Source organism: Moschus berezovskii, chromosome X, assembly GCF_049115385.1.
Source record: "Moschus berezovskii isolate FMDL1 chromosome X, NW_MosBer_1.0, whole genome shotgun sequence".
NCBI lineage: Eukaryota > Metazoa > Chordata > Mammalia > Artiodactyla > Moschidae > Moschus > Moschus berezovskii.
The window spans coordinates 143,744,316-143,769,278 of record NC_142488.1 but is presented as its reverse complement, the minus strand read 5'-3'; the positions used below and the strand labels follow the sequence as shown (position 1 = coordinate 143,769,278).

At 49.6% G+C, this 24,963-nt stretch overlaps 2 protein-coding genes across 4 annotated transcripts in view; both read right to left on the bottom strand.

The window, feature by feature from the left end:
• Positions 1-1,571: 1,571 nt before the first annotated feature.
• PRRG3 (proline rich and Gla domain 3) lies at positions 1,572-12,305 on the bottom strand. Of its 3 annotated transcripts, none has more exons than XM_088833777.1 (4): positions 12,184-12,305; positions 8,659-8,696; positions 7,441-7,601; positions 1,572-7,092 (listed from the first exon to the last, which is right to left on the bottom strand). In XM_088833777.1, exons 2-4 carry the CDS (start codon positions 8,663-8,665, stop codon positions 6,565-6,567), a joined length of 696 nt encoding a protein of 231 aa, XP_088689903.1. In that variant the 5' UTR covers positions 8,666-8,696; positions 12,184-12,305; the 3' UTR covers positions 1,572-6,564. The 3 variants fall into 3 exon arrangements, with proteins under 3 accessions (XP_088689903.1, XP_088689902.1, XP_088689904.1); XM_088833776.1 differs by lacking the exon at positions 12,184-12,305 and adding an exon at positions 11,386-11,477; XM_088833778.1 differs by lacking the exon at positions 12,184-12,305 and adding an exon at positions 9,189-9,279.
• Positions 12,180-24,963, bottom strand: part of PASD1 (PAS domain containing repressor 1) — a 105,532-nt gene continuing 92,748 nt past the window's right edge. The window contains exon 15 of the mRNA XM_088834322.1: positions 12,180-12,276. Within this exon, the coding sequence (XP_088690448.1) occupies positions 12,180-12,276 (97 nt within the window). The remainder of the gene's footprint in view (positions 12,277-24,963) is intronic.

Genomic DNA, 24,963 nt, shown 5'->3' with positions numbered 1-24,963 from the left:
TTGATCTCAGACTTCCAGCTTCTAGAACGGGGAGACAATATATTTCTGTTATTAAAACTATCAAGTCTATGGGACTTTGTTACAGCACCCTGAGCAAACTAGTACAAGAAGCCTGAGTTATGACTGCAGAATAAAATCACTCAACACATTTTTTTAATTGAACACTGAGTGTGAGCCAAGCACTGAGCTGTGTTCTGGCGAAGAAGTGATGAGAACAAAAGTTATACATGGTCCCTGCCTTTGTGGAATTAACAGTTAGGTAGAAAGAGGTGGAGGGCTGGGTGCTGGGAGGATGAACAGTCAACAAGAACACAAAAGCAAAGTGATCACCAGAGGGAACCAACAGTGCAGTACAATTGGCCGGGGGTGGGACAATCTGGACAGACCTGGGTTCACACAATGAGGTCAGCACTTCTGGCATCCTCTTGGTCCTTGCTTCTCTCAGACATCACAGGTTTGTTGGGAAGATTGTCTCAGTTAATGCTTCTACAGGGCCTGGCATACACTAAGTGCTCCATAAGGGCTGGTTATGATCATTTCGAAGCCCAGTTTGTGGCCCCTCTCCACTGTCCTTCAGTGCCTTCATTCTGTGAGATCTCAAACCAGCTGCTCTAAGGGTGTGGCCGTGGTACAAGAGGGGGCTGGGGAAAGGGGGAAGCTCTCGTGTGTTAGTTTCCTTGTGTGGGCTAGGCTGGGACCCTCAGTGGCTGCCTAGAGTGCTAGTTTCTAACAAAAAGAGCCTAAAGTTCCAAACCTATGTCTAGAACATGACCCCATCTGTGTGCTGCAGTCTGCCTGAGAAGTCTTCATTTGACTGCCAGCATCTTCAGAAGGTTGGCATCACTCAGTAAGCCAGCTTGGGATAAGAAAAGAACCTAAGGCCTCTGGCTGTCATTCTTGGCATTGGGCCTCCACATTCAATCCTCGAAGGAGGCCGTGAATGTCACTGCCATTGTCTCATCACTGCCATGGCTTTTTCTATTAAAGGATGGATTACTTTCCTTATGGGGGACAGGCACAACTTTTACCAGTAACTTCCCTTGGCCCCATCTCACTCCAGACAAACAGCTGGCAGTTTTCCGGGCTAAGACCACGCTTCCTCCAAGGGGAGGCTCAACTGTCAGTGCCCACTGAATAGCCTCAGACTCCTGCCACCTTCAGAATTTAGGACACTGAGCCAGGGCAAAAGCTGAGGATTACATCCCACCTATGTAGAGCTCCAAAAAATTTCTCCCTCCTGACCCTCCTCCAGCTCTGAAACCAAGCAGAATATCTTTTCCAGTAAAGGCCATCTCGATGAGTAACCAGGGATCAGGCGACAGGGAAGTTGTTAATATGATTTATGGCAGACTTTACTAACCTCCTCCCAGGGGGATGGGTCAGCAGATCATCTTACACATACGGGACCAGCTCTAGGACCCAGGACCTCTCTGCTTCCTGCTTCTAAACTGGTTCAGGCTGTTTCCTTATCTACAGTCTGACTCTTGGAAAAACAAGTTTGGCCCACAACCTTCCATATCCCAAGGAAGTTAGTCAGCAGGGATCCAAGATGGGTGAGGAGAGAACACAAGTGAATGCCATTTGCTCTTTATTATTATTCATTATCTTCTGGTACAGAAAGAGACGAAACTTAACAGCTAAACTCAACAATTACACAGAGAGAGAGAAAGCAGAAGTACAACTGTTTGTTACCCCAGGCTCCAGTGAAATCCTGACATATGAGTGAATGTACAGATTTGCCAGCCGACATGGGTCAACACACAAATTATGAGCACAGTTTAAAGCGATACCAAAATAAATCCATTTCATAGTAATCACGTCTAGAAGCTCGGTTGCACATATCAGGGTTTCCACTGTCACAGAGTCACAATCACAGAGTGAAAGAGCGGGAAAGTGGCCTCCGTCAAAAGTTGTGGGACTTGTCCCCATCTTGAATATCTGTGTTAATGCTCGGGCTGGGGGCGGACTGGGGGCAGGCACTGGGCGCTGGTCACATAGCTCAGGACAGTGGGATAACTGTTGAGGCACTGAGCCTGAGGGCATGGGCTGCGCTGTTTGGATCTCTTTGTCAGGGAAATTCTTGCTCAGATGAGCCTCACCACCCACAGCCTGGGAAAGAGAAAGCTTGCTACGTTTGAATATTTGGGGGCGAATGATGGTAGTGGCCGGACTGATAGTGAAATATCTGCTTTACAGACTATTTATCATGATGCACAGTTATATCACTTTAAATTGCAATTTAGTTCACAAACTATTTTATTCACAGAGCAAATAAGGGAGGAGAATGAAACGCTGCCATACCCAGCACACACGCAGTAGAGACAGAACAGAGGTCATCGTGTACACGAAGAGCCTGACATACGAGAACTGCTGAAGGCACAGTGAAGGGATCCATCATATCGTGAGCCTTTTATTGGGAAAAGGGACTCGTTTTAAACTAGATCCCTCTTACACATATGAACCTGAAAATTGACTCAAAGGAAGAATATTCGGAATATTTCTACAGAGGAAGAATTGCAGATACCATGCATTATCTAGAGTTTGGCAAAAAAAAAAGTTATTTTTTTTCCCCGTACATTTTGAACTAGTGGGCTTTGAATTAATGGGCTTTTATCACAGTTGCAGGCAGTTTGATTACAGTACTTTTCAATTAGCTAATTATACTGATTAGTATGACTAGAGTTCAGTGGGGAAGATGTGCTTGTTTCTGAATTGGTGCAATCCTGAGATGGAGCTGCGTTCCTTGTCATGCTGAAAAGCAGCCTAGACAGCAGCTTGGCTACCCAGCTCTCCATCTTGGCCTTGAATGTGAGGGCACACACATGACACATAGCACACCCATGCACACTCCTAGAAACACAGAGCATAGGTGAGTAAGAGAAATTCTCTTAGTAATCTTTGTCTCTCTCTCTTGGACAAACGAACAATCTAGAGGCAGTGTTCTTAGTTCTTCTTGTGTGATGCCATTTGGTTGCGAAAAGATCAACCCCCGGCCAGAGAGGAACCATCTGGCTCTAACTCCTTAGCAGAAAGATGCTTTTGTATCCCAGATCGGTCATCTTCAGGCTAGCAGAAAGACACAGTACAACAGATTGGGCAGGTTCCTATTTTCTGAAGCACCCAAAGGAATTCACACTAATGGCAGTGGGATTCTCAAGTTGAAGAGGAGGCCCCTGGCCCCTGGGTAAGACGGCACAGTGTCACGTGTCCGTCAGCCAGGGCACAAGGCAGCTGTCCTGGGGCCGCACACACTTCTGCTTGTGCTTTCGTTTTGAAAAACCCCAGGTGATGGGGAGTAGCAGGGGAGGGACAAGATAGTGATGCTTGCTTCAAAAAGTCTTAAAAAGATTTTGGTTGAAAACACGTGAAAGTCACATTCCATGGAATTTGTTAAAGCCTTTTTGTTTTTAAATGAAAACTATCTAAAAACCAGCCCGCCATACCCCAAAATCAACAGTCACACATCTTTCCGCCAAAAAGAAAAAGAAAAACCAAAAAGGCCCAGGAGTGCTGATTTCCTTCCATTGTTGACGCCCACAGAACAGGAGCCGAGGTTGGGGGCACTGCTCCAAAAGAGTGTGTGAGCCGGGGGTCCCACAGGAGGGAGGCCAACAGGACAGAGCTGCTTCATCCTCTTCCAAAAGCTTTAGTGAAGGAGGGCAGAAGGTGGCAACTCTGGAGGGCTCGCTCCAGCAGCTCATCTTAACTTTCCTGACTCAGGGTCCTGTCCTCAGACTGCCTAGCCCTGGGAGGTGACATTCCTCCCCTCAGACCGGAACCCTCCTGGTACAAATATAGCCACACGCCGGCAATTGTTTCAGATAAGCATGTGAGAAAAAGCAACACACACACCCGTATACACACATACACACGAAGTCCAAAAGCAACAAAAATGTGGCTATCGCAGATTGAACATTGTATCAAATCGACATCCATACAGAGTTGGAAAAGATATGTACAGGGCATTCTTAAAGCCAAATGTGCACCGCAAGGGAGTTATGACCATGGTGTACTGTACAGCCTTTTTGTCTAAGATAAACTATGAGAAACGTCCCGGGGACCACGGAACCTCATGTGTAAGAATGCTGCGAAGGCCCAGAACCGGAGAGCTTGGCACCCGCAGGACGCAGGCTGGTCTCCACCCCAGGCCGGGCTCCCGGGCATCCTTCCAGCTCCCACCTCAAACTGGCTGCAAACAGTGAGCAGCTCGGCAGGATAGGGCTTGGCAGGGGCCAATGGGAGCAGGCACTCCCCAGCGTCCTCCCTCTGGCTCGGGTCTGTGGGGCCCGTTCCTGGCTCTCTGCCCAGTGGGGAGGAGACACAGAGGGCTAAGTGTCCTCTCCCATGCTCCTGGTTGACACACAGGCATAGCCCCTGAGAAAACGCAGGGACGGCAGGGATAGGCCCCGGAGCCTCAGGCTGCCCCGGGTCCTCCAACATGGCTGAAGAGGATGGATCCCAGCATCCCTCATGGACGAAGCAGGGGCAGTGTACACCCAAAATGCCTTTGGGAGGAAGGACAGGAGTGCAGTGCTGGAGGCCCAGAAAGAGGAAAAGAAGGAGGAAGGAAAGGTGGGATGCCACCTGGTCAGCACCTCTGGCATCAGGGAGCTCTCGGGGTGGGGGTGGGGAGAGAGAGGGGAGGAACGGTCCAACTGGCAGGAAACTGACTCCCCAGGTTGAGACTTGACTTCACAGTCCTACAAAGACCTCTGCTAAAACGGGTGCCTCGTGATCTATGTATTTCTAGAAGAATCTTCCTAAGGGCAAACTGCACTGGGCTTCCTGGTGTCTCAAGCACTGCACAGGCTCAATCACCCTCCAGCAGGCCTGTGAGGTAGGGGAAGGATGGAAAACCGGGCCACAGGGTTGAGTTGGCCAAGCTGGTGGCCTCGCTGGGGTAAGAGCACAAGCCTCCTTGCTTGAAGCATGTTTCTGGGTGAGTGCCTAGGACCAGAGGGGCCTCCAGAAGTTATCTGTGACCTCTAGGCAGGGCCACATTCAAAGAATGAGGCACAAGGCCTGCCTTGGAGAGCTGTTTAGACAGAGAGAAGCTTATCTTCTCAGTGGGTTTTAAACTGCTGTGGTTGCCAATAGACCCTGGCTGTGCACTCTTTTGGGCCCCACAAAAATTTGCTACATTTTTTAAAGCACCACAGAGGAAAAACGGTTTGGTGCTGAGGCCAGGAGGATGAAGATGGAGGGGTGGGGAGGCAGTGTTGACAGTCTTTTGCGTGGTCACTGACACTTAAAGGGAGGGTCACCTCTGCCCCACTGCTGTCCAAATCCTCACTGAAATGGAGAGGTGGACAGTTCCTGGGCCACAGAAAGGGGTTGCTAAAAACGGACCAGCACCTGGCAATGACAGAGCATACCCCAGACAGGCCCTCAAACCCAGGTCACGGGCTTCCCCATCTCCCCCACAAAGAAATTTCTAAAAAGGGCCAGTTTCACATCTTCTCCCCAGGTGGGCACCATCATTAAGAAGAAATCAGCCGTCTGAAATTCAAGTTCATCTCAACACACCTACTCACACAAAAAAAGGGCAGCTGCCTAAAAGTTTAAGGCCAGAGAGCACAATGGTGAGGAAACCGAGTTCGTGGGTTTAATCATCCTACAGGCCAACCTCACAAGGAGAAAAAACATCAGCCTTCTACCCCAGCCTGTGACCCAACCATTCAAAGGCCAGTGGCTCCACAGGCAGGGTTAGCGTTATCTGTTTTCCCGAGGCCATGATTCGGCTCAGGCCAATGGGTAGCGGCTTTTAGCACAGCTGAAAGAGAGCCTGGAGAGCCAAGGTCTGAGGGAGGCCAAGCACAGTAGGACTGGAGCTCCCCTCCAGATGACCATGTCCCCAGTGTGGAGGGGGTAGCTTGGCCAACCAGCTCCCAGCCCGCATCCTTCACATAGCCTGTCCTCCTCTCGGGTGGCTCCAGGCATTCCTTTGAACCTGGCTGGGAGTGCGGGGTGGGTATGGGGGTGTCCCCCATCTGTGTGACTGATCTCCCTTGAACTCCTATTAGTGGCCCAGGTGGTATCATTTTGTTGTATTGTGTTCATTATGTTATTACTGTTGGTTTTGCTCTGTCCTTGTCCTTGTCCAATGTGAGTGAGGACAGACAGCACAGGTCTGGTGAGGGAAAAGGATGCTGAGGGCTGGCTTCTCTCCCTCAACTCTGCAGTGAGGCTTTGGACTAACAGGTCTCTGGCCAGCTGCGGGGTCCCAGGGCTTGAGCCTGGGGCCACAGTCAACTGCATGGGGTGATTCCTTTGGCATAAGAGAAGCCGGTCCCTGACAGGAGGGCCGGATGGCAGGGATGTAGGGGCTTCTGGAAGAGCTGGGCTCTCTGGCCCGTGGCTCTCACCAGGGGGTTTCCATGCACGTGTGATCCCTACCCGCCTCCACCTGTCTCTGACAACTGACTTCCTACAGATCCACGGTGAGGAAATTATTTGGCAATGAGGAGGCTAAGGCTGTTTTGTGGTGGCATAGTCTTTAAAAAGTTAAAAGGAAACAGGAGGCCCCTGAACGAGGCTTTCACATGGGACAGGAGACGTGTCCCTCTACTTGTCTGAGCCAGGGTTGGCCGCCACGATCTCCTCATACTTCGGGGGTGGGTCACTGTAAGACACGCTCGCCTCCTCGCTGCTGCTCTCCTGGGGAGCGGTCACCTCCTCATAGGACGGGGGAGGGGTGGCACTGGACAGTCTGGAGAGAGACAGCTCGGGAAGGTAGAGGGTGCTCTCGAGCCGGACGGTGGTTCTGCACCCCCGACTGGGCCCCAGCACCACCTGTGGGTTGCTCCCTGTCTCCCGATGCCCGGAGGCCTCCCCCTGGCTGTGCACTGTGCCCCGGTACACCATGACCCGAGGGAGGCTGTGCCCTGCGCGACTCGCTAGGTACCGGTTCTGAGCATATGAGGGGTGATGACGAGTGGCTTTCTGCAGCTGGCATCTCCAGATGATGAACAAGGCGATGACGATCAGCAACGCCACCCCCAGAAGGGGCACTACCACATACATGGCATCTGAGCTCTGTGCGGGGTCTCGGACTGAGTAGACTGCATTTGGGTACCCCTTCCAGAACTCCATCTGCAAAAGAAGGACAAAGGGTGGCTGACACTCACAAGTAAGCACTTCTGACTTCGGCAGGTCAGGATCAAGTTCCGCAGGGTCTGTGCCTGCCCCCACCCTGACTGGCCTCTGAGAGCCACTGACAAGGCCGTGGAATGCCCTGAGGACCGAGGACAACATGGCCATGAGTCTGGCAGATGGGGCTCTAAGGACAGGTGAGCTGTTCTTATAGGGCCCCAGTGGCCCTGCCCTGGACTCGGATGGCTTCCCTTCATTGCTTCTGATCCATCTGAGATCCCAGGGTGGGTGTGGCTTATTCCTGAGGCTAGCTGTCCTCCCAGCACCCAGCCCCAGGGCGGTACGTGCCGTTTTCTCCTTGTCCTCGAAAACCTCCTTGACCTCCTCGTAGCTGCAGACCTCTTCCATGCACTCCCGCTCGATGGTGCCCTGGCGCAGCTCCTCCAGGAACTCATTGGCACGAGGGAAGCGTTTCAGGACTGAATGGGCATTCTTGGCCTCCAGAAACACTGAGGAGAAAGTTGTGCTGAGGCCTGGAGTGTGGAGGGGCCCAGAGGCACCTGCCGACCAGACTCAGCCTGGGCACAGAGGCTCAAGAATGGAGGGAAGCAAGGTAGAGCTAGAAGGCAGGACACCCTACTGGACATGTACAACAGATAGGAGGGCTGACTTTCTCTGATACCATGCTGTATCTGCTGACAAGACTCTGGAGGAAAATGGGACCCTCGTAAGAGGGAAGTGTGTTTTGCATGAGAACCTTGCACATGACACATCCTGAATGTTATAGTCACCAGTGAATACGTCCCCAGTATCTTCTGCCTCACCTCCAAAAGAGAAAATCAGAGCCTTTATCATAAGGATGCATTTCCCTGTGAGGCTGATGTTGGCATCCCCCACCTGAATGGCCACTTGGGCTGTTGGATGGCCTGGTATCAAGAGTCCTGCCTTAGATAGTCTAGTACAAGCCCTGCTGCAGGAGATCAGGAGACTGAACACACATGAATCTGAGAGGACCTCTGGGAAGAGGCGTTCACATGGGACAGGTAGCAGGCTCAAGATGGAGAATCTAGGCCTTTGGAAACTGGGCACAGATGGCCTCCAGCCAAAATATCACGGAGTGGGAGCCATATCCTTTTATTCCCAAGGGGAGCCCCCAGTTCCAGCTGAGCTGACTGGCACCCCCAGAAGCCTGAGCTGAGACTTTGGAAGATGAAAGAAGAGGTGACATCTGCTCCTAGTGTGCCCCTAGAGTTGGGGTTTCTTAGTCTTCATGTCAGGCAGGCCCTCTTGGTCCCAGGCAGGCATCCCTCCCTAAACCCCCATGGCCTGCCGTGTTAGCTTCTCTCCGAGTAGCCTGGGTAGGCGCACTTCTCCAGGGGAGTCTGTGCTCCAGAAGGGAGCCGAAGAGTTGAGAGTGGAAAGATGAGACCCATACAATTGGACAGGAGCCACGGGAACACCCACAGTACGAGGAAAGCTGGAAAGGCCTTGAAAGGTAGGCTAGCACTTTTCCATGAGCCCTAGGCACGGCCCTTCCCAACTTGGCCAGGGCCCAGACAAACTCACCTGCCATGGCTCTCCGTCAGATCCAGTGTGTCACTTCCCTGGCAAAGGAGGAAAGCAGAGTCATGGTGAAATCACACCCCCAAACCTACAGGGCACCCTCTCAGCCCTGGGATGTGACCCTGCCCACACTGGCCTGGTCAAAGGTCACAGCAGCCCATCATGGCACACATCACCCTCTGTGCAGCCACTCCCAGCCCTGTCACTCTCATCCTTGTCCAAACTCTCCTCTGGAGCTCCCCGAGGCGCAGCAGAGCCCACGGCAAACCTTCCAGCTATTTCCCCCAAGAACACAGTCTGAGAGTCGAGACCTAAGGCTTGATATTTTCTCTTTTTTTTTTTTAAATAAAGAAAAACTCCTACAGTCTGAGGTTCTGCCTTCCTCACTCGACTCAATGAACGTGTACAGTTCTGACTTGGAAAACACCCCAGAGAAAAGAGGGGCACTTAGGGAAGCCCCAGCAAGTCAACAGCGACAGAGACAGGACCTGTTTGGGGAACAAAGCTTCCTCACAATGGCAAGTCGCACATACCTCTAATGACAAGCACAGTCCCTGAAACCAGGCAATGTGTGTTTAAGAAGTGGGCACTGGCAACGCTTCCCACAGCCACAATAACCATCTCCAAAGTCACAGCCCAAGCCCAGAGGACCTGCTGTGCTCCTCTTCACCAGACAGGCTGGCAAGAATCTCCTGAAACAGAGTCATCTCTCCTTTCTGTGCATTAAACAACACAGCAGCAGAGGACCTAGACATGGATGGACATGTTCAAACCTGAGCCGCTGGCTAGATGAGGCTGTTCCTTCTCATTGGAGTTATCAGCCGAAAGCTCAGGAATTATCCAGCCACTATGTAAACCATGACGGCAGCACACTGCCCCCACCCACAACATACACTCCCGCTCACGCACATATTTCGGAGCACTGGCCAAGCTGTCCACATCTGGGAGCAATCACCCCATGGCTCCCCTCCCCAAGCAGAAGCTCTGGTTTTATGACTAACTGGATGTTAGACACAATGGTGTCACCCATGGGGCTACCCTTTTTGCCTAGGCTGCCAGGAAGTACAGTGTTAACATTAACCATAAAGCACAGGCTCCCTGGAAGCCTAGCTATTAAACACATATGCTTTCTCCCCTGTGACATGGTATCCACTTTTCTCCTTATGTTTTCAATCTTATGTATATTTAAAATATATCCTCTAATCCTTTTGGCAAACAGGTAGAATGTGAATCATAAATGAAATGAAAACTGAAGGAAAAAGAGCAAAGCTAACATCCATCTATGGAAATACCATGTTGAGGGAGCCTTTCTCTTGTGCACCCCACAACAATCCCACCCAAAACTCTTAACATGGGAATTTGTCCACAGACGGGCCTGCCATGGTGAGAAAAGTTGACCCTTGGTGTTTAGAAGAGAGAAGATGGAATAGTATCTCAAAATCCTGCTTCCATTCTGGGTCTCTGAGGTTCCCCTAAAGCCAGTGCCAGTCATGTGTCTAGGGTGTGGGTGTGGCGTGCCTAACAGCAAGGTTTTTGACTGAAGAAAAATGGAGCTGTTGTGTCAGGAATTGAAAAGAATGAGTAAAGTCTTACTAATAAGTGACGACAGAAAAATACGTCTCATTGCTTATCAATGAGAACTGCAGTGTTGCTTTTTACATTTTTCTTCTGTGCAGAAATTATGTAACAGCTTCTAGATAGCTATGCCTTGTCCCAAACATACACGACCGTGGTGGAAGCACACCCGACCGTGGTGGACACACACCCACAGGTATCACAGGCCAACTAGGTTAGCCTGACACATGCATAAGTCATTAGTTCATTTTTAAGCTTCAGACAAGCCAGTAACTCTCCCAAACAGCTCCCGGGCATGGCTCACTCCATTTACAATTCTGTGACCGCCCTCACTTCTGCTGCCTGAGGCCTCCTCCCCCTCCTTCCCCAAAATTTAGCGCCTGCTTCTTCCCTATAAATACACCATCAATAGGCCGTTACTATGGCAACAGTGAGGAAGCGCGAGGGCTCCACGACAGAGAATGCAGCGGCAGTCACGCACGTATATGTCCTTCCTGCCCCTGGTGGATACTCTAAGGCTGACTGTAGGCCGGAGGAATTTTTAACCCACTCCCCACAGGAACTCAGCTGAATCCTGAAGGCCTGGAAAGGAAGGAAGGCTGGGACCCGCCACCACAAAGACCTTCCTTAACCCCTCCCTGGACCGCAGCTGCCCCATCCCAGCACTCTGGGACGTCGGCTCTAAAGTCCCTCGCATGGGAACTGGCAGCCACAGGAGCACCCAGTGTCCCAAAGGTGGCCTCAAAAACGCCTCTCCAAATCCCAGCCCTCTTCATTGCCCTCACTCAAAACTAATCACCAGGAAAGCCTTCTGTGATCCCCAAATCTCATGACTCATCAACCCACCCGGTGACACGGAACTCCCAAATGACCCTCTAACTCAAACTCTGGGCCTTCTTCGTCCCCTTTCCACTCATGCCAGCCCTGAAGGTGCCTGTCCTCGCCCACCATCACCCGCCACCAGTGCCCGCCACCGGCGAGCTGCCCAAGAACTCCTGCCTCTGGCCCAGCAGCTGGGTCGGCTGCAGAATCCCTGGCGCCGTGGCCCGGCCAGGCCTCCAGATCCTCCCCCCACAGTGCCCAGCGCCCAGCTCAGGGGTCCTGGACGCGGAACCGTGCCCTCGGGGCCGGGGCGCCCAACCCCAGCGGCCTCACCGTTCTCCGGGCCCAGGAGGCGGCCGCCCTGTTTGTGCACGCAGCCCGCCACCTCGCTGCGGCGCCTCTTCCAGCAGGGCCCCTGTCCCCGCCCACCTGCTCCCCGTCGGCCAAGCCCCCCGGCCCGGCCCCGCCGTCTCCTCCCACAGTCCCTCCCCGCCCCGCTACCCCCGGGCGCCCCGGGGCGCAGCCCGGCCCGGGCTGAAGTGCGCCTGGAGCTCCCCGCCCTCGCAGCCGGATTCCCAGGCCCTACCCATTACCTCTATACCCCCCTGGCCCTGCTCTCCTCTGGGGGTTCCGCTGCTGCCCGCCAGCCCCCCCCCCAACTGCCTGCTGCTCCAGGTCTGGCCTCGCGCCCCGCGCCTGGCGCGCCACCCTCGAGCGCCACGAACCCCGCGCCCCGAGCGCCGGGCCGCGATCTTCGCGTCGCACCGCGCGCTGGGCCGCCAGGCCGAGGAGAGGAGAAGGGGTGGGGGGCGACGCGAGGGGGCTGAGGGGGTAGGGCGGGCGGGCGAGCTGGGCCGGAGGGGCGGCGGCGCGCACCAAGCACCGCGCGCCCGCGCCCCACTCCGCCGGCGCCTCCCCTGCCCCCGCCCGTGCCACCAGGGGGCGGGGCCTGGTCGGCGGGCCCGGGGCGCCCCCGCGACCCTCGGCCGGAGGCGCGGGCCCCGGCGTTACCCCGGGCTCTGGCCTTCGGAAGCCCCGCGCCGCCTCAGGCTCGGGCGGCCGCACCCAAAGCCAGCTCGCCAGGTGGCCCCGCGCAGCCCAACCCCCTAAGTGTCTTCTGTCCCGGCTCACCTGTCATTCCGGCCGGCCCGCCCCGACTGCCCGCGGGGCCAAGAGGGGCGCGAGCCAGCCTCCCCGACCTGCCTCAGCCGGGTGCCAGCCGGCCTGCAGAAGAAGGGCCGAGTCGAGGTCAGGTTCCGCCGCCCATGACTGGGTGACCTTGGCTTCGTCACTTACCCCCACCCCTCACCCCTGCCCCGGGACGGCAGCCTTCTTTCTGGTCAAGTCTGGGAAATGGGAAGAATCCCGCTGCCCTCGCGGGGGGGGGGCTGCCGCGAAATAAAGGAAGAGATGGGCTTGGGGACTCTTGGGGCGCAGAAATGGGCGAGGATGGAATCTTCTGGGTCTGCCAGGGGAGCGCCGGGTGGGTGTGGGAGGCCCTGTGGGAGGTTCAGTAGTACTGACTGGACGCAGGTGGCAGAGGGTTGACACAAGTGCGTGGAGAACCCAGGAGAGGTGGGCGGCTGACAGATGGCAGGCCAGTTCTGGGGCCCAGGCTGCCAAAGCCTCTCAGGAGAGGCCCATCAGGCCTGCTGGATTCTGGGGGGGCTCTCTTTGTTCTCTGCACCTCTGGAGCCCAGCCCCACAAGGGAGTAGATGCATCCCCTTAATTTGGTGTTTTGGGGGCATAATGAGCCTGGAAGACGTCCCCCGGAACTACCCTCGCCCCCCATTCCAGGCAGAGAAATACCTACCTGCCCTAGCAGGAAAGCTTCCACCACCCAGCTGCTTCCGGTTATGCCCCGGGGGCGGGGAATGGCAGAAAGCAGCCTTGGTAGAAAGGGCCTCTGTCTCCTCTTCCTCCCCTTTCCCCACCCAGTGGTGCTTTCCTCTCCATCCCTGCCTCCTGTTTGCAGAGTCCTCTCCTGCCTGGCTTGCTCTTCCAAGGCTGCAGGAGCCTTCTTTGCTCAGCACAGACCATCTGAACCCTCCCCAAGGAAGGCAGCAAGGCCGGCTCCCTGGCCTGTTGAGTGGGCTTCCACGGAAAAAATCAAGTTCACGTAGGATAGCGAATAGAGCTCCTTCAGGGCCCAGAGGGCTATGTATGTTTTCAAGGTACCCTGAGTTTGAGATCCTGGGCCCTAGTTCGTGGGGAAATGGTCTGGGGCTCTTGAGGACCGCACTTCCTGGGTCCCCTAGTCCTCCACTGTGTCCTGATCTTCACAGATGGCTTTACAAGCTTTCAGGATGAGGTGACGGTCCATGACTTTCACCGTCTTCCAGCAGCCCCAACTAAGCTTCTGGATGCAGCAAAGCCAGTCTACTTCTAGTTCCCTCTCTGCCCAGAATTCCTTTCCTCCCACCGTCAGCCTCTGTGCACTTGTATTCATTCTTCCCAGGGAGCTCAGATGACATCTCTACTCTTGAGGACTTAGGGATTCTCCACCCCCACCCTGTGTTGATTGTTCCATTCCCAGCTCTCTGTCTGCAGAGACTATAAATGTGGGGCCTTCTGTGGGTGACAAGGGCAAGAAGGAATAAGAGCAGGGCGTCTGCAGCATGCTGCCTGCATCATCTCTTGGCAGTACCACAGATCAGTTCTCAGTAAGTGACTTAACCTGTCTGCATCTCAGTTTCCTCATCTGTCAAATGAGACTGATGATAATAGTACCTGCCTCAAATGGTGGTTGTGTTAGTTGCTCAGTTGTGTCTGACTCTGCGACCCCCATGGACTACTCCAGGCAAGAATACTGGAGTGGGTTGCCATGCCCTTCTCCAGGGAATCTTCCTGACCCAGGAATCGAACCCAGGTCTCCCGCATTGCAGGCAGATTCTTTACCATTTGAGCTACCTGGGGAGCCTTCCAGTGGTGGGGAAGAGGGCAAATTGGGATAATCCCATCAAGTGTGCCTGCTGTATGAGTCTGACACATGCTAGCTTTTGCCCACGTCCAGCTGTGTTGTGTTCTTTGGTTGCTCACTGGCGCTGCACACTTGCCTCTTCTATCTTGAGGCCAGGGACCTTGTCTGTTCATGTGTCCCTAGCATCCAACAGAGAGCCACATCCACAGCAGGCTCAGTAGATTCTTGTAGAGATGAGGTGGGAGAGGCTGGAGTGCAGTGAGAAGCTGGAGTGGGGGTCAGCCTTCAACTTACCACCAAGATACTGCCCCAAGAGCACCAGCAGCACCAGCCCTTGCATCCTCCCTGTGGGAGCCTGTGTCCTGGCTTCTTCCAGATTTTGTCTCCCTCAGAAGGCTTTTCATCACCCCTCAGGATGGTTCCAGGCTCTCCCAAGGACTGGCTGGGGAGGGCTGCAATCTCCCCTCTGGCCCCATTTGTAAATCGTGGTCTGAACAGCCCCCACTGCACCGGGATGGCAAGGGCTTGGATACTGGTTTCTCTGCCTTGGCCAGGCACTGCAGCTAGATGCACTTCAAGGGGTTTTCTTTTTCCAATCAAATCACAATTCCTTTATAACCTCCCTCAGGCTACTTGTACAGTTCAGATCTTCATTGCCTGAATTCTGGACCTGCTCTGGTCTTGTGCATGTTCACTTCTCCTTCATCTCCATCAAATTCAATGAGCAGCCTCCCTTAGTACGTTGGTGATCTCAACAAACACACCTTGGCACACGTGAAAATCACATGTGTAGGGTACATCATGGGATGACCCAGCTTCAAAAACAGTGTACGGTACAGTTGCTAATAAGCCACAAAAATGGCAAAAGGTAGATCATATAAAAATGCCCAATACAACGCAAGAGGCTAGTTCTTCCATCCCAACCTGATCCGAACCTCTAAACTGTCTTCGTTTCAGATCCAGAGCCCATCTGGCAGGACCAGGTCCATGGCTGTTGGACCAATGGAGTTGGACAGGGTTCAATGTCTAGAAGGGTTCCCTATGTTTGGTTCAAGGCTCTGCTGTCACCATCTAAAATTATTAATACTTTTTGAGTAAGAGATCTGAATTTTTCACTGGGCCCATCAAAGAATATGGATGACCCTGCCCATCAAGGACATTCCCAACATCCCCGAGGGTCCTATCCCAAGGTCTCAACCACCCAACCAGTCTTTGACTCCTTCCCTCCTCACTTCTGCCCACATTGGCCAGTCTCTCCTTTCCTCACCCCTCAATGCATTGACTCCATAATCTTCCTCACCATGGCCTCTCCCTTTGGCTGAAAGAAGTACTCGCTTCCAGCCTCATTCAACCCTGGCACATCACTCTCTACCCCATTGTCATCCAGCCCAGAATTGAGCCCTCCTATGAGCTCTGTTGCCCGCCAATCTCTTATGTCTTCACCAGGCCTTGCTGTGTTCCTGAGCCTAACATGGATCCTTACTCCATCAGTGTCTCAATCCATCTCTGTACACTGATCAATAAACTAATCTAGTATTATGCACTGAATTACTCACCCCAAATTTATATTTTGAAGTTCTAATTCCCTCAGAAGTGAAGTGAAGTGAAGTGAAAGTCGCTCAGTAGTGTCCGACTCTTTGAGAACCCATAGACTATACAGTCCATTGGATTCTCTAGGCCAGAATACTAGAGTGGTAGCCTTTCCCTTCTCCAGGGGATCTTCCCAACCCAGGGATTGAACTCAAGTCTCCTGCATTGCACGCGGATTTTTTACCAACTAAGCCACAAGGGAATCCCCTCAGAATATGACCATATTTGAAGACAAGGTCTTTGCAGAGACAATTACGGTAAAGTGAGGTCTTTAGTGTGGCGTCAACTCCTATCTGACTGTTGTCCTTATTAGAAGAGATAGTCAGACTTCCCAGATGGCTCAGTGGGTAAGAATCTGCCTGCCAATGTAAGGGACATGGGTTTGATCCCTGGTCTGGGAAGATCCCACATGCTGTGAAGCCACTAAACCTGTGCACCACAACTACTAGGCCCAGGCGCCTAGAGCCTGTGCTCTGCAACAAGAGAAGCCACCCCAATGAGAAACCAGAGCACTGCAGTGAAGAGTAGTCTCCCACTCTGCACAACTAGAGAAAGCCTGAGCAAAGCAATGATGATCCAGTGCAGCCAAAAACAAATAAATAAATCAAAAGTTTTTTTGTTTTTTTTTTTTAAAAAAAGATGATCAGGACACAGACACACACAGAGAGAGACCATGTGAGAACACAGGAAGAAGGCGGCCACTAACAAACCAAGAAGAGAGACATCTTGATCTCAGACTTCTGGCCTTCAAATCTGTGAGAAAGCAAATATCTGTTGTTTACACCACCCAGTCTGTGGCACTCTGCACACTAAGATGTCAGGTATTCACTCAATGATAATATGTACCAAGGACTGTTCTAAAATGCAAGATTACAGGAGCCAGCAAATAAACATTAACTCATACCCTCATGGAACTGAGGAGGAAAAAAAATCTTCAAAGAAGTCAAATATACAGGATATTGGGTGTTGAGAAAAATGAAGCAGAGTCTTGGCTCAAGTGCCATCTTCTCAGTGAGGTCTTCCCCAACCACTGTATGAAAACACCCTCTGCCCTGAAGCCACAGTTTTCACATGTCCTGGGGTCAACCAAGAGGTCAGTGTGCTGAAATAGAGCAAGTGATAGAGGAAGATGGTAGGGGATGAGATCAGACATGCCACAATGGGGTGGCGAGCAATCATGCAGGGCCTTGAAAGCCAATGTAAGGACTTTGACTGCTAGAGTGATATAAAGAGACAAGGGCAGAAGCAGACTATTTAGGGACATACTAGATTAACTGAAATAATCCAGGTGAGAGGTCATGGTGGCTCTCACTAGGTGATGCAGTGGAGGTGGTGGGAGGTAAGCAGATTCTGGGTCCATATTGATGGTAGAGTACTAGAATTTGATAACAGATTGGTATTGGGCTATGACAGAAAGAAAGAAGTCAAGGACAGCTCTCAGGATTTTATTCAGAGAAACAAGAAGGATGGAAGTACATGAACTGAATTAAGAAAGATGGCAATGGTGTTGTTAACATAGAGAAGCCCGGAGTTCAAGGGTGACATCAAGGCTGGAGACATAATAGGAGAATAATTGGCATCTAATCCATATTAAAAGTCATGAGACTGGATGAGATCAACAAAAGAGTCAGTGTAGAAAAAGAAAAGCAACCCAAGAACCAAGCCCTGGGCAGGCAAACGTCTAGAGGGGCAATAGCTGAGAAGGAACCAGCAAATAAACGAGTGACCCATGAGGTAGCGGGCGAAACCAGGAGAAGGTGGAGACAACTGAAGAAGGTGTATCAAGAAGGAGGGACCCATACGTGCCTCAAGTCCTACTGACTGGATGAAGAAGAGGAGGACAAAGAATTGCAGCAACATGGAGATCAGTGGTGACCTTTGAGAGCAATTTCCAGAGAGACGTGGGGAAACAAGGCAGCTGAGAATGCTTTCAATCTACAATGGAAAAAGAGAAATGCCAGTGAGTAACAACTGGCAGTTCTTTTGAGGAGTTGTACTGTAAAGGAGAGCAGAGAAGTGGGAAACTGGTAATTGTAAGGGTACATGGGGACCACATGAAACTGTTTTTGTTTTTAATATGGGAGAAATTACAGCATAGCAACATGTGTGTGCTAATGAGCCAGTAAAGAAGGAACAATTGATGATGCCAGAGAGACCTGCCAAGATGCACATAGGTGGGAGAGGTGATGCTGGAGCTCAGAGCAGCTCTCTTCTCATTGAAACAGGAAACCAGGTCACCAGCTTGGAGTAAGCGTGGGAGACGGGCGTCAGCAGTTAATGGAGAGCTGGATGTTCTATGGAAATATGATTGCCGGGGGTTAAGGGCTCACTTGAGGTTTAATGACCATTCATTTAAAGTGAAATTACTCAGCATGTCTGCATGGTTTTCTCCAGTCATGTTGAACTTCACAGAGTAGGTGGAAAGTTGGATTTTATCACAGCTGAGTTTTGCTAGTTGAGTACAAAGAAATGGTAGTGGTACATGGGAGTTTCGAGTGGATTCAAAAGAGAGATTTTGATGACTGATCTTGAATTGTAGGCTGGGTAAGAAGGGAAGGGAAGGATAAAGTCAGGGTCTGGTAAAAGGCAGTAGGAAAAAAAGTATGCTTGTCTGAAGGGTCCCCGGTGGTGGCTAGAGTTGGATGATTGTTGCAGCTCTTGTAGAACTAAAAGGAATGAGCTAGTTTTGGGAGAGCAGAATATAATGGCAATTATGGAAGGATGGTGATGACAGATAATGCAGGGTATTAGGATATGACCAGAGAAGTAAGTGACTGTGATATGTAGAGAGAAGAGAAAGAGTCAATGGACTGAGAGACCAAGGAGTTGAATCATCTACGTGGACACTGAAATCAGCAAGAAGGCATATATTTAAGGACCTCTTGTACCATAGCCCTTGAAGCCTTACCTCCTCCGCAACACCTCACTCTATTTCTTGGACTCTTTGTGAACCTGAGGAGCACTGCACTGTGCCCTTCAGCTCTTCCCAGGGCCTCATCCCTCCTTCAAACTCATTTGTTCTGGAGATCACCCCACCCGACTCTCACTCTAGTGAGAGCCAAATCCCATGTTCTAATCCATCATCACTCCCCTGAGACTTGCCCCTGAGTATTTATTGAGCACCTATTATGTTCCATGAATTCTGCCCCGTGTTGATGACATAAAGGTGAATCAAACAGACTAAGTCTGTGCCCTGGTTCCCTTCTGGTTGGAGGAGAGAGACAATAAACTAGCAAACATGGAAAAGGCCTAACAAGGCAGTTGGTAGAAGTGCAAAGCTAGGAAGAGGTAACACTGACTGTTACCTCATCTTGATTCTAACCACGGCCTGATGGGGTTCTCACTCCAGGCCAGCTCATGGTGACACTAGAGAGCTCCAATCACTCCCCCAGAGTCTCCTCATTCCAACCCCGGCTCTGACCTTCATCTTCTTCCTGGCCTTGACCTCAGAACAGCCCCCGATGACATCCATCATATTCCTCAACTGGTCCATGATCTATTCCTGTGTCCCACCCCAATACCACCCATCACCTCGCTCAGACTGCACTCCATCTCCTGTATCCTCCTTCCTCCTCACCAAGCTTCTCCTCTAGCTCCTATTCCTGACCACTTACATCCTCCTCAGCACCTCTGCCTGCTCCTCACTTCATCCTGCTCTAGAGTCAGACCATCTAGGTTCAGAGTCAGCCTTTCTACTTGCTAACTGGATGCCTTGGGCAAGTGACTTTACCTCTCCAGGCCTCAGGTCTCTCATATAAATAATGGGAATGATAATCTCAGTTTCAAAAATCCTTGTCAACACTGATTGAGACAATGCAAGTCAAGAGCTTAGCACAGAGCCAGGATCAAAAGGGTCTCAATAAACACCAACTAAAAAATTACACTAGTCTGGGGCAAATGGTGTGGCACAGGGGGTGCTTCTGTGTTGATTTCTTTCATCCAGCCTGGAAATATGCAAACCATCACAAGGGAAGTTCTACCCTTACCAGCACAGCCCTCACCCTGGACTTTGGAACATTCCCAACAAGCTCTGATGTCCTTTTAAAAACCTCTGGAAGGGGAAGTGGAACAAGGAGAGAGCCTATTGATCCTGAACTTGCAGGTATAGGGCTGTCAGAGCAGCTTGTGCCTCTCCAGGTACCTCTGAGAATCTTCCTCCATGTGGCTTGGAGTAGTCCTTGGGGAATCCAGGGTCTGATAGTCCAGAGTACTGGGAGTTTGAGGGAAGCTGAGGAACTACCTGGAATTAGAGGTTGGTCCTTTTGTGAGAGGAAGAAAAAGATCCCTCAGTGACTGAAAAGTCCCCAGCACCCCTACCCTGGCAGTGGAATTTCCTCCCTTTCATTGAACAGTCATTTTCCCTTTGATCATCTTGCCCAGCTAAGGGTAGAAGAACCCCAGACCAGGATTTCTCAAAGACTATGATGCACAAGAATCCTCTAGTATGCTTTTTTATCATGGCAGTTCTCATGTCTTGCTCTGTATCCCATACAGAAGCAGTAGACCTGATGGTGAGCCCAAAGTCTGCATGCTTACCCAATATCTAGTGTGCTGGTGGCTCTATGATGTGGATGTGGGTCCCAGGGTGAGCCACACTTTCAGAAACACAGCTCTGATCTTGACTTTCTGTTTGAGAAGTGCCCCCTGCCGCTCCCTTTCACACCCCCTCCCCCATTCACATCCCCCCTCCCCCAGCAGATGACTCCCAGAGGATGGACTGTAAGAGGAAGCAGCCTAACCTCAGATTTGGCTTGTGAAGTAAGCAAGCAAATGTGAAACCCTAGGAGCGAGCATAAGCATCTCAAGACCTGGGCCAGGGGTCCTGAGAGGTCTGAACAGGGTAACCTGGGTTGACCAGGTTGTTCAGGACTGAGGAACCAAAGCCAATGCTGGATGGCCATTATATGGCTCATCATATCCACACTTCTTTTTTGTCCAAACCTTGGACAGGAAGGAGATCAAACCAGTCAATCCTAAAGGAAATCAACTCTGAATATTCTTTGGAAGGACTGATGCTGAAGCTGAAGCTCCAGTACTTTGGAGAAGAGGGTGACAGAGGATGAAATGTTTGGATGGCATCACTGACTCAATGGACATGAGTTTGAGCAAATCTCAGGAGATAGTGAAGGACAGAGAAGCCTGGCATGCTGCAGTTCACGGGGTTGCAAAGAGTCAGACACTGAACAACAACAGCAATAACACACATACAGCCTAAGTCAGGAAGGTGCTAAAGCAGTAAGCTCCCAGAGCCCTTAGGCTTATTGCCCTTCATTTTTCCTGCTGCCCTCTCCTGGACATTGTGGGCAGGGTACCTGCCACTCTGATCCTTGGCAAGCACACTTCATTCCTCTCTGGATACCATAATCATACAAGTTGTGATAACCATGCTTGAGGGCTACAAATTCAAGTCCAAATACATTCCTTGCCTCTGATTCTGATGATTGGAGGTGGGGCACCAGAACCATGATTTCAGAAAGGATTGAGCCTCCTAGAGCCACTACCTTTACAGGAATGCTTACCAAGCATCATAGGTGTCACTTGCCACCAGCCTCTGGTCTTCAGTAGACACATAAAATCTAAGATGACATCAATTGCATGACCTAGAAATTAAGCCATACCTACAATTAATATATGATAAAATACTTTCTTAGTACATATAATTTTTATTTTGTACTTATTGAAAAAGCTCTTCATCAGATGATTATTTTTCTCATAAATCTTTCAGGCATTTATAGAAAAAGAAAAATATAAGTAAAATTAAAGTAAATTTGATTCCAAGGCTAACTCTTCTGAATGACTTTTTGACTGAGACTTGCGGATGGCACTGTTTTCCCACACAGCAGCTGAGGTTTCAGACATGTTGGGGACGGGGCATTTCTTTAAATAATGATTTTTTTTTAAAACCTGCAGGGAGGGAGGAGTCAAGATGGTGGAATAGGATGATGTGGAATTTGTCCATCCTCACAAGTACATTAAGAATACATCTACAAATGAAACAGTCTTCATAGAGCACCTGCTCAACATTAGCAGAAGACTTTGGACACCTGAGAGGATAAGATCAATTCCCCTGCAACTGAGTAGATAAGAGAATTCAGGACCGCCAAACCAGCTTTACAATAAATACCAAAGGAACTTCTCTAGGCGGAAAACATATGAGAAGGAAAAGATCTACAAACACAAACTCAAAACAATTAATAAAATGGTAATAGGGACATACATACTAGCAATTACCTTAAATATAAATGGATTTAATGCTTCCACCAAAAAACACAAACTGGCTGAATGGATATAAAAATAAGACCCAAGTATATGCTGTCTACAAGACACTCACTTCAGCTCTAGTGAGTGACACATGCAGAATGAAATTGAGGGAATAGAAAACTATATTCCATGAAAATGGAAATTAAAAGAAAGCTAGACTAGCAATACTCCTATTAGACAAAATAGACTTTAAAGACTACTGCAAGAGACAAGAAAGGACACTACATAATGATCAAGGGATCAATCCAAGAAGACGGTATAACAATTGTAAATATTTCTGCACCAAACATAGGAGCACCTCAATATAGAAGGCAAATGCTAATAGTAATAAAAGGGGAAATTGACTAACAAAATAATAGTGGGGGACCTTAAGACCTCACTTACGCCAATGGACAGGTCATCCAGACAGAAAATCAATAAGGAAACACAAGCCTTAAATGACACATTAGACCAAATAGACTTAGTTTATATTTGTAGGACATTCCATCTGAAAGCAGAAGAATGCACTTTGTTCTCAAGTGCACATGGAATAGTCTACAGGATAGATCACATCTTGGGTCACAAATCAAGTCTCAATAAATTTAAGAAAATTGAAATCATTTTAAGCATCTCTTCCAATGACAGCTCCGTGAGATTAGAAATCAACTAGAGGAAAATAACTGTAAAAAGCACAAACACATGGTGGCTAAACAATATGCTACTACATAACAAAGAGATCACTGAGGAAATCAAAATACAATGAAAAAATGGCAACAAAAACATGGCAACCCACAACCTATGGGATTCAGCAAAAGCAGTTTTAAGAGTGCAATGAAATGAAACGAAGTTGCTTCAGTCATATCCGACTCTTCAGGGTCCTCCACCTATGGGAATTTACAGGCAAGAATACTGGAGTGGGCTGCCATTTCCTTCTCCAGGAGATCTTCCCAACCCAGGGATTGAACCCGGATCTCTTGCATTTCAGGCAGTCTCTTTACCATCTGAGCCACCAGGGAATAGTTCTAAGAGAGAAGTCTATAGTAATACAATCCTAACTCAAGAAACAAGAAAAATCTCAAATAAAGAACATAACCTTACACCTACAGCAACTAGAGATAGAAGAACAAAAAAACCCAAAGTTAGTAGAAAGAAATCATAAATATCAGAACCGAAAAAATTAAACATAAATGAAGAAAAGAATAGCAAAGATCAATGAAACTAAAAACTGATTCTTTAAGAAGATGAACAAAATTGATAAGCCAGACTCATCAAGAAAAAAGGGAACGCCTCTTCAATAAGTGGTGCTGGTGAAACTGGGCAGCTACATGTAAAAGAATGAAATTAGAACTCTTCCTAACACCATACACAAAAATTAACTCAAAATGGATTAGAGACCTAAATGTAAGGCTAGACACTATAAAACTCTTAGAAGAAAACATAGGCAGAAGACATTCATTTTAAGACATAAATCGCAGCAAGATCCTCTTTGACCCGCTGCCTAGAGTAATGAAAATAATAACAAAAATTAAAAGACCTAATGAACTTAATGGACTTAATTAAACTCAAAGGCTTTTTCACAGCAAAGGGAACCATAAACAAGACAAAAAGACAACCCTCAGAAGGGGAGAAAATATTTGCAAATGAAGCAACTGACAAAGGATTAATTAAAATATACAAACAGCTCATGCAGCTCAATATAAAAAAAATTCATTTAAAAAATGGGCAGAAGACCTAATAGACATTTCTCCAAAGAAGACATACAGCTGGCCAACAACATGAGAAGATGGTTAACATCACTAATTACTAGGGAAATGCAAATCAAAACTACAATGGGGTATCACCTCACTGGTCAGAATGGCCATCATCAAAAAAAAAAAAATGTACAAGCGATAAATGCTAGAGAGGATGTGGAGAAAAGGGAACCCTCTTACACTGTTGGTGGGAATGTAAATTGAAACAACCTCTACAGAGAACAGTATAGATGTTCCTTAAAAACATAAAAATAGAACTAATATATGACCCAGCAATCCCACTCCTGGGAATACTCTCAGAGAAAATCATAATTCAAAAAGATACATGCACCTCAATGTTCACTGAAGCACTATTTGCAATAGCCAGGACATGGACATAACCTAATTGTTCATCAACACAGGAATGGATAAAGATGTGGTGGTGGTGTTTTAGTCACTAAGTTGTGGTTGACACTTGGTGATCCCATGGACTGTAACCTGCCAGGCTGCTCTGTCCATGGGATTCTCCAGGTAAGAATACTGGAGTGGGCTGCCATTTCCTTCTCCAGGGGATCTTCCCCACCCAGGGATCAAACTTTGGTCTCTTGCAGTGCAGGCAGATTCTTAACAAAATGAGCTAACATGGAAGCCCAAAGATGTAACGCATACTTACAATAGAATATTCCTCAGCCATCAGTTCAGTTCAGTTCAGTTCAGTCACTCATTTGGGTCCGACTCTTTGCTACCCCATGAATCGCAGCATGCCAGGCCTCCCTGTCCATCACCAACTGCCAGAGTTCACTCAAACTCATGTCCATCGAGTTGGTGATGCCATCCAGCCATCTCATCCTCTGTCGTCCCCTTCTCCTCCCGCCCCCAATCCCTCCCAGCATCAGAGTCTTTTCCAATGAGTCAACTCTTTGCATGAGGTGGCCAAAGTATTGGAGTTTCAGCTTTAGCATCAGTCCTTCCAATGAACACCCAGGACTGATCTCCTTTAGAATGGACTGGTTGGATCTCCTTGCAGTCCAAGGGACTCTCAAGAGTCTTCTCTGACACCACAGTTCAAAAGCATCAATCCTTCAGTGCTCAGCTTTTTTCACAGTCCAACTCTCACATCCATACATGACCACTGAAAAAACCATAGCCTTGACTAGACAGACCTTGGTTGGCAAAGTAATGTCTCTGCTTTTTAATATGCTATCTAGGTTGGTCATAACTTTCCTTCCAAGGAGTAAGTGTCGTTTAATTTCATGGCTGTAGTCACCATCTGCAGTGATTTCGGAGCCCAAAAAAATAAAGTCTGACACTGTTTCCACTGTTTCCCCATCTATTTCCCATGAAGTGATGGGACCAGAGGCCATGATCTTTGTTTTCTGAATGTTGAGCTTCAAGCCAACCTTTTCACTCTCCTCTTTCACTTTCATCAA

Bases quoted from the DNA above. Each gene is read 5' to 3' on its own strand.
- PRRG3 (XM_088833777.1), bottom strand. The intron at 7,093-7,440 runs GCACGTACCGCC...CTTCTTTTGCAG, and splicing joins TCGAGGACAAGGAGAAAACG to ATGGAGTTCTGGAAGGGGTA.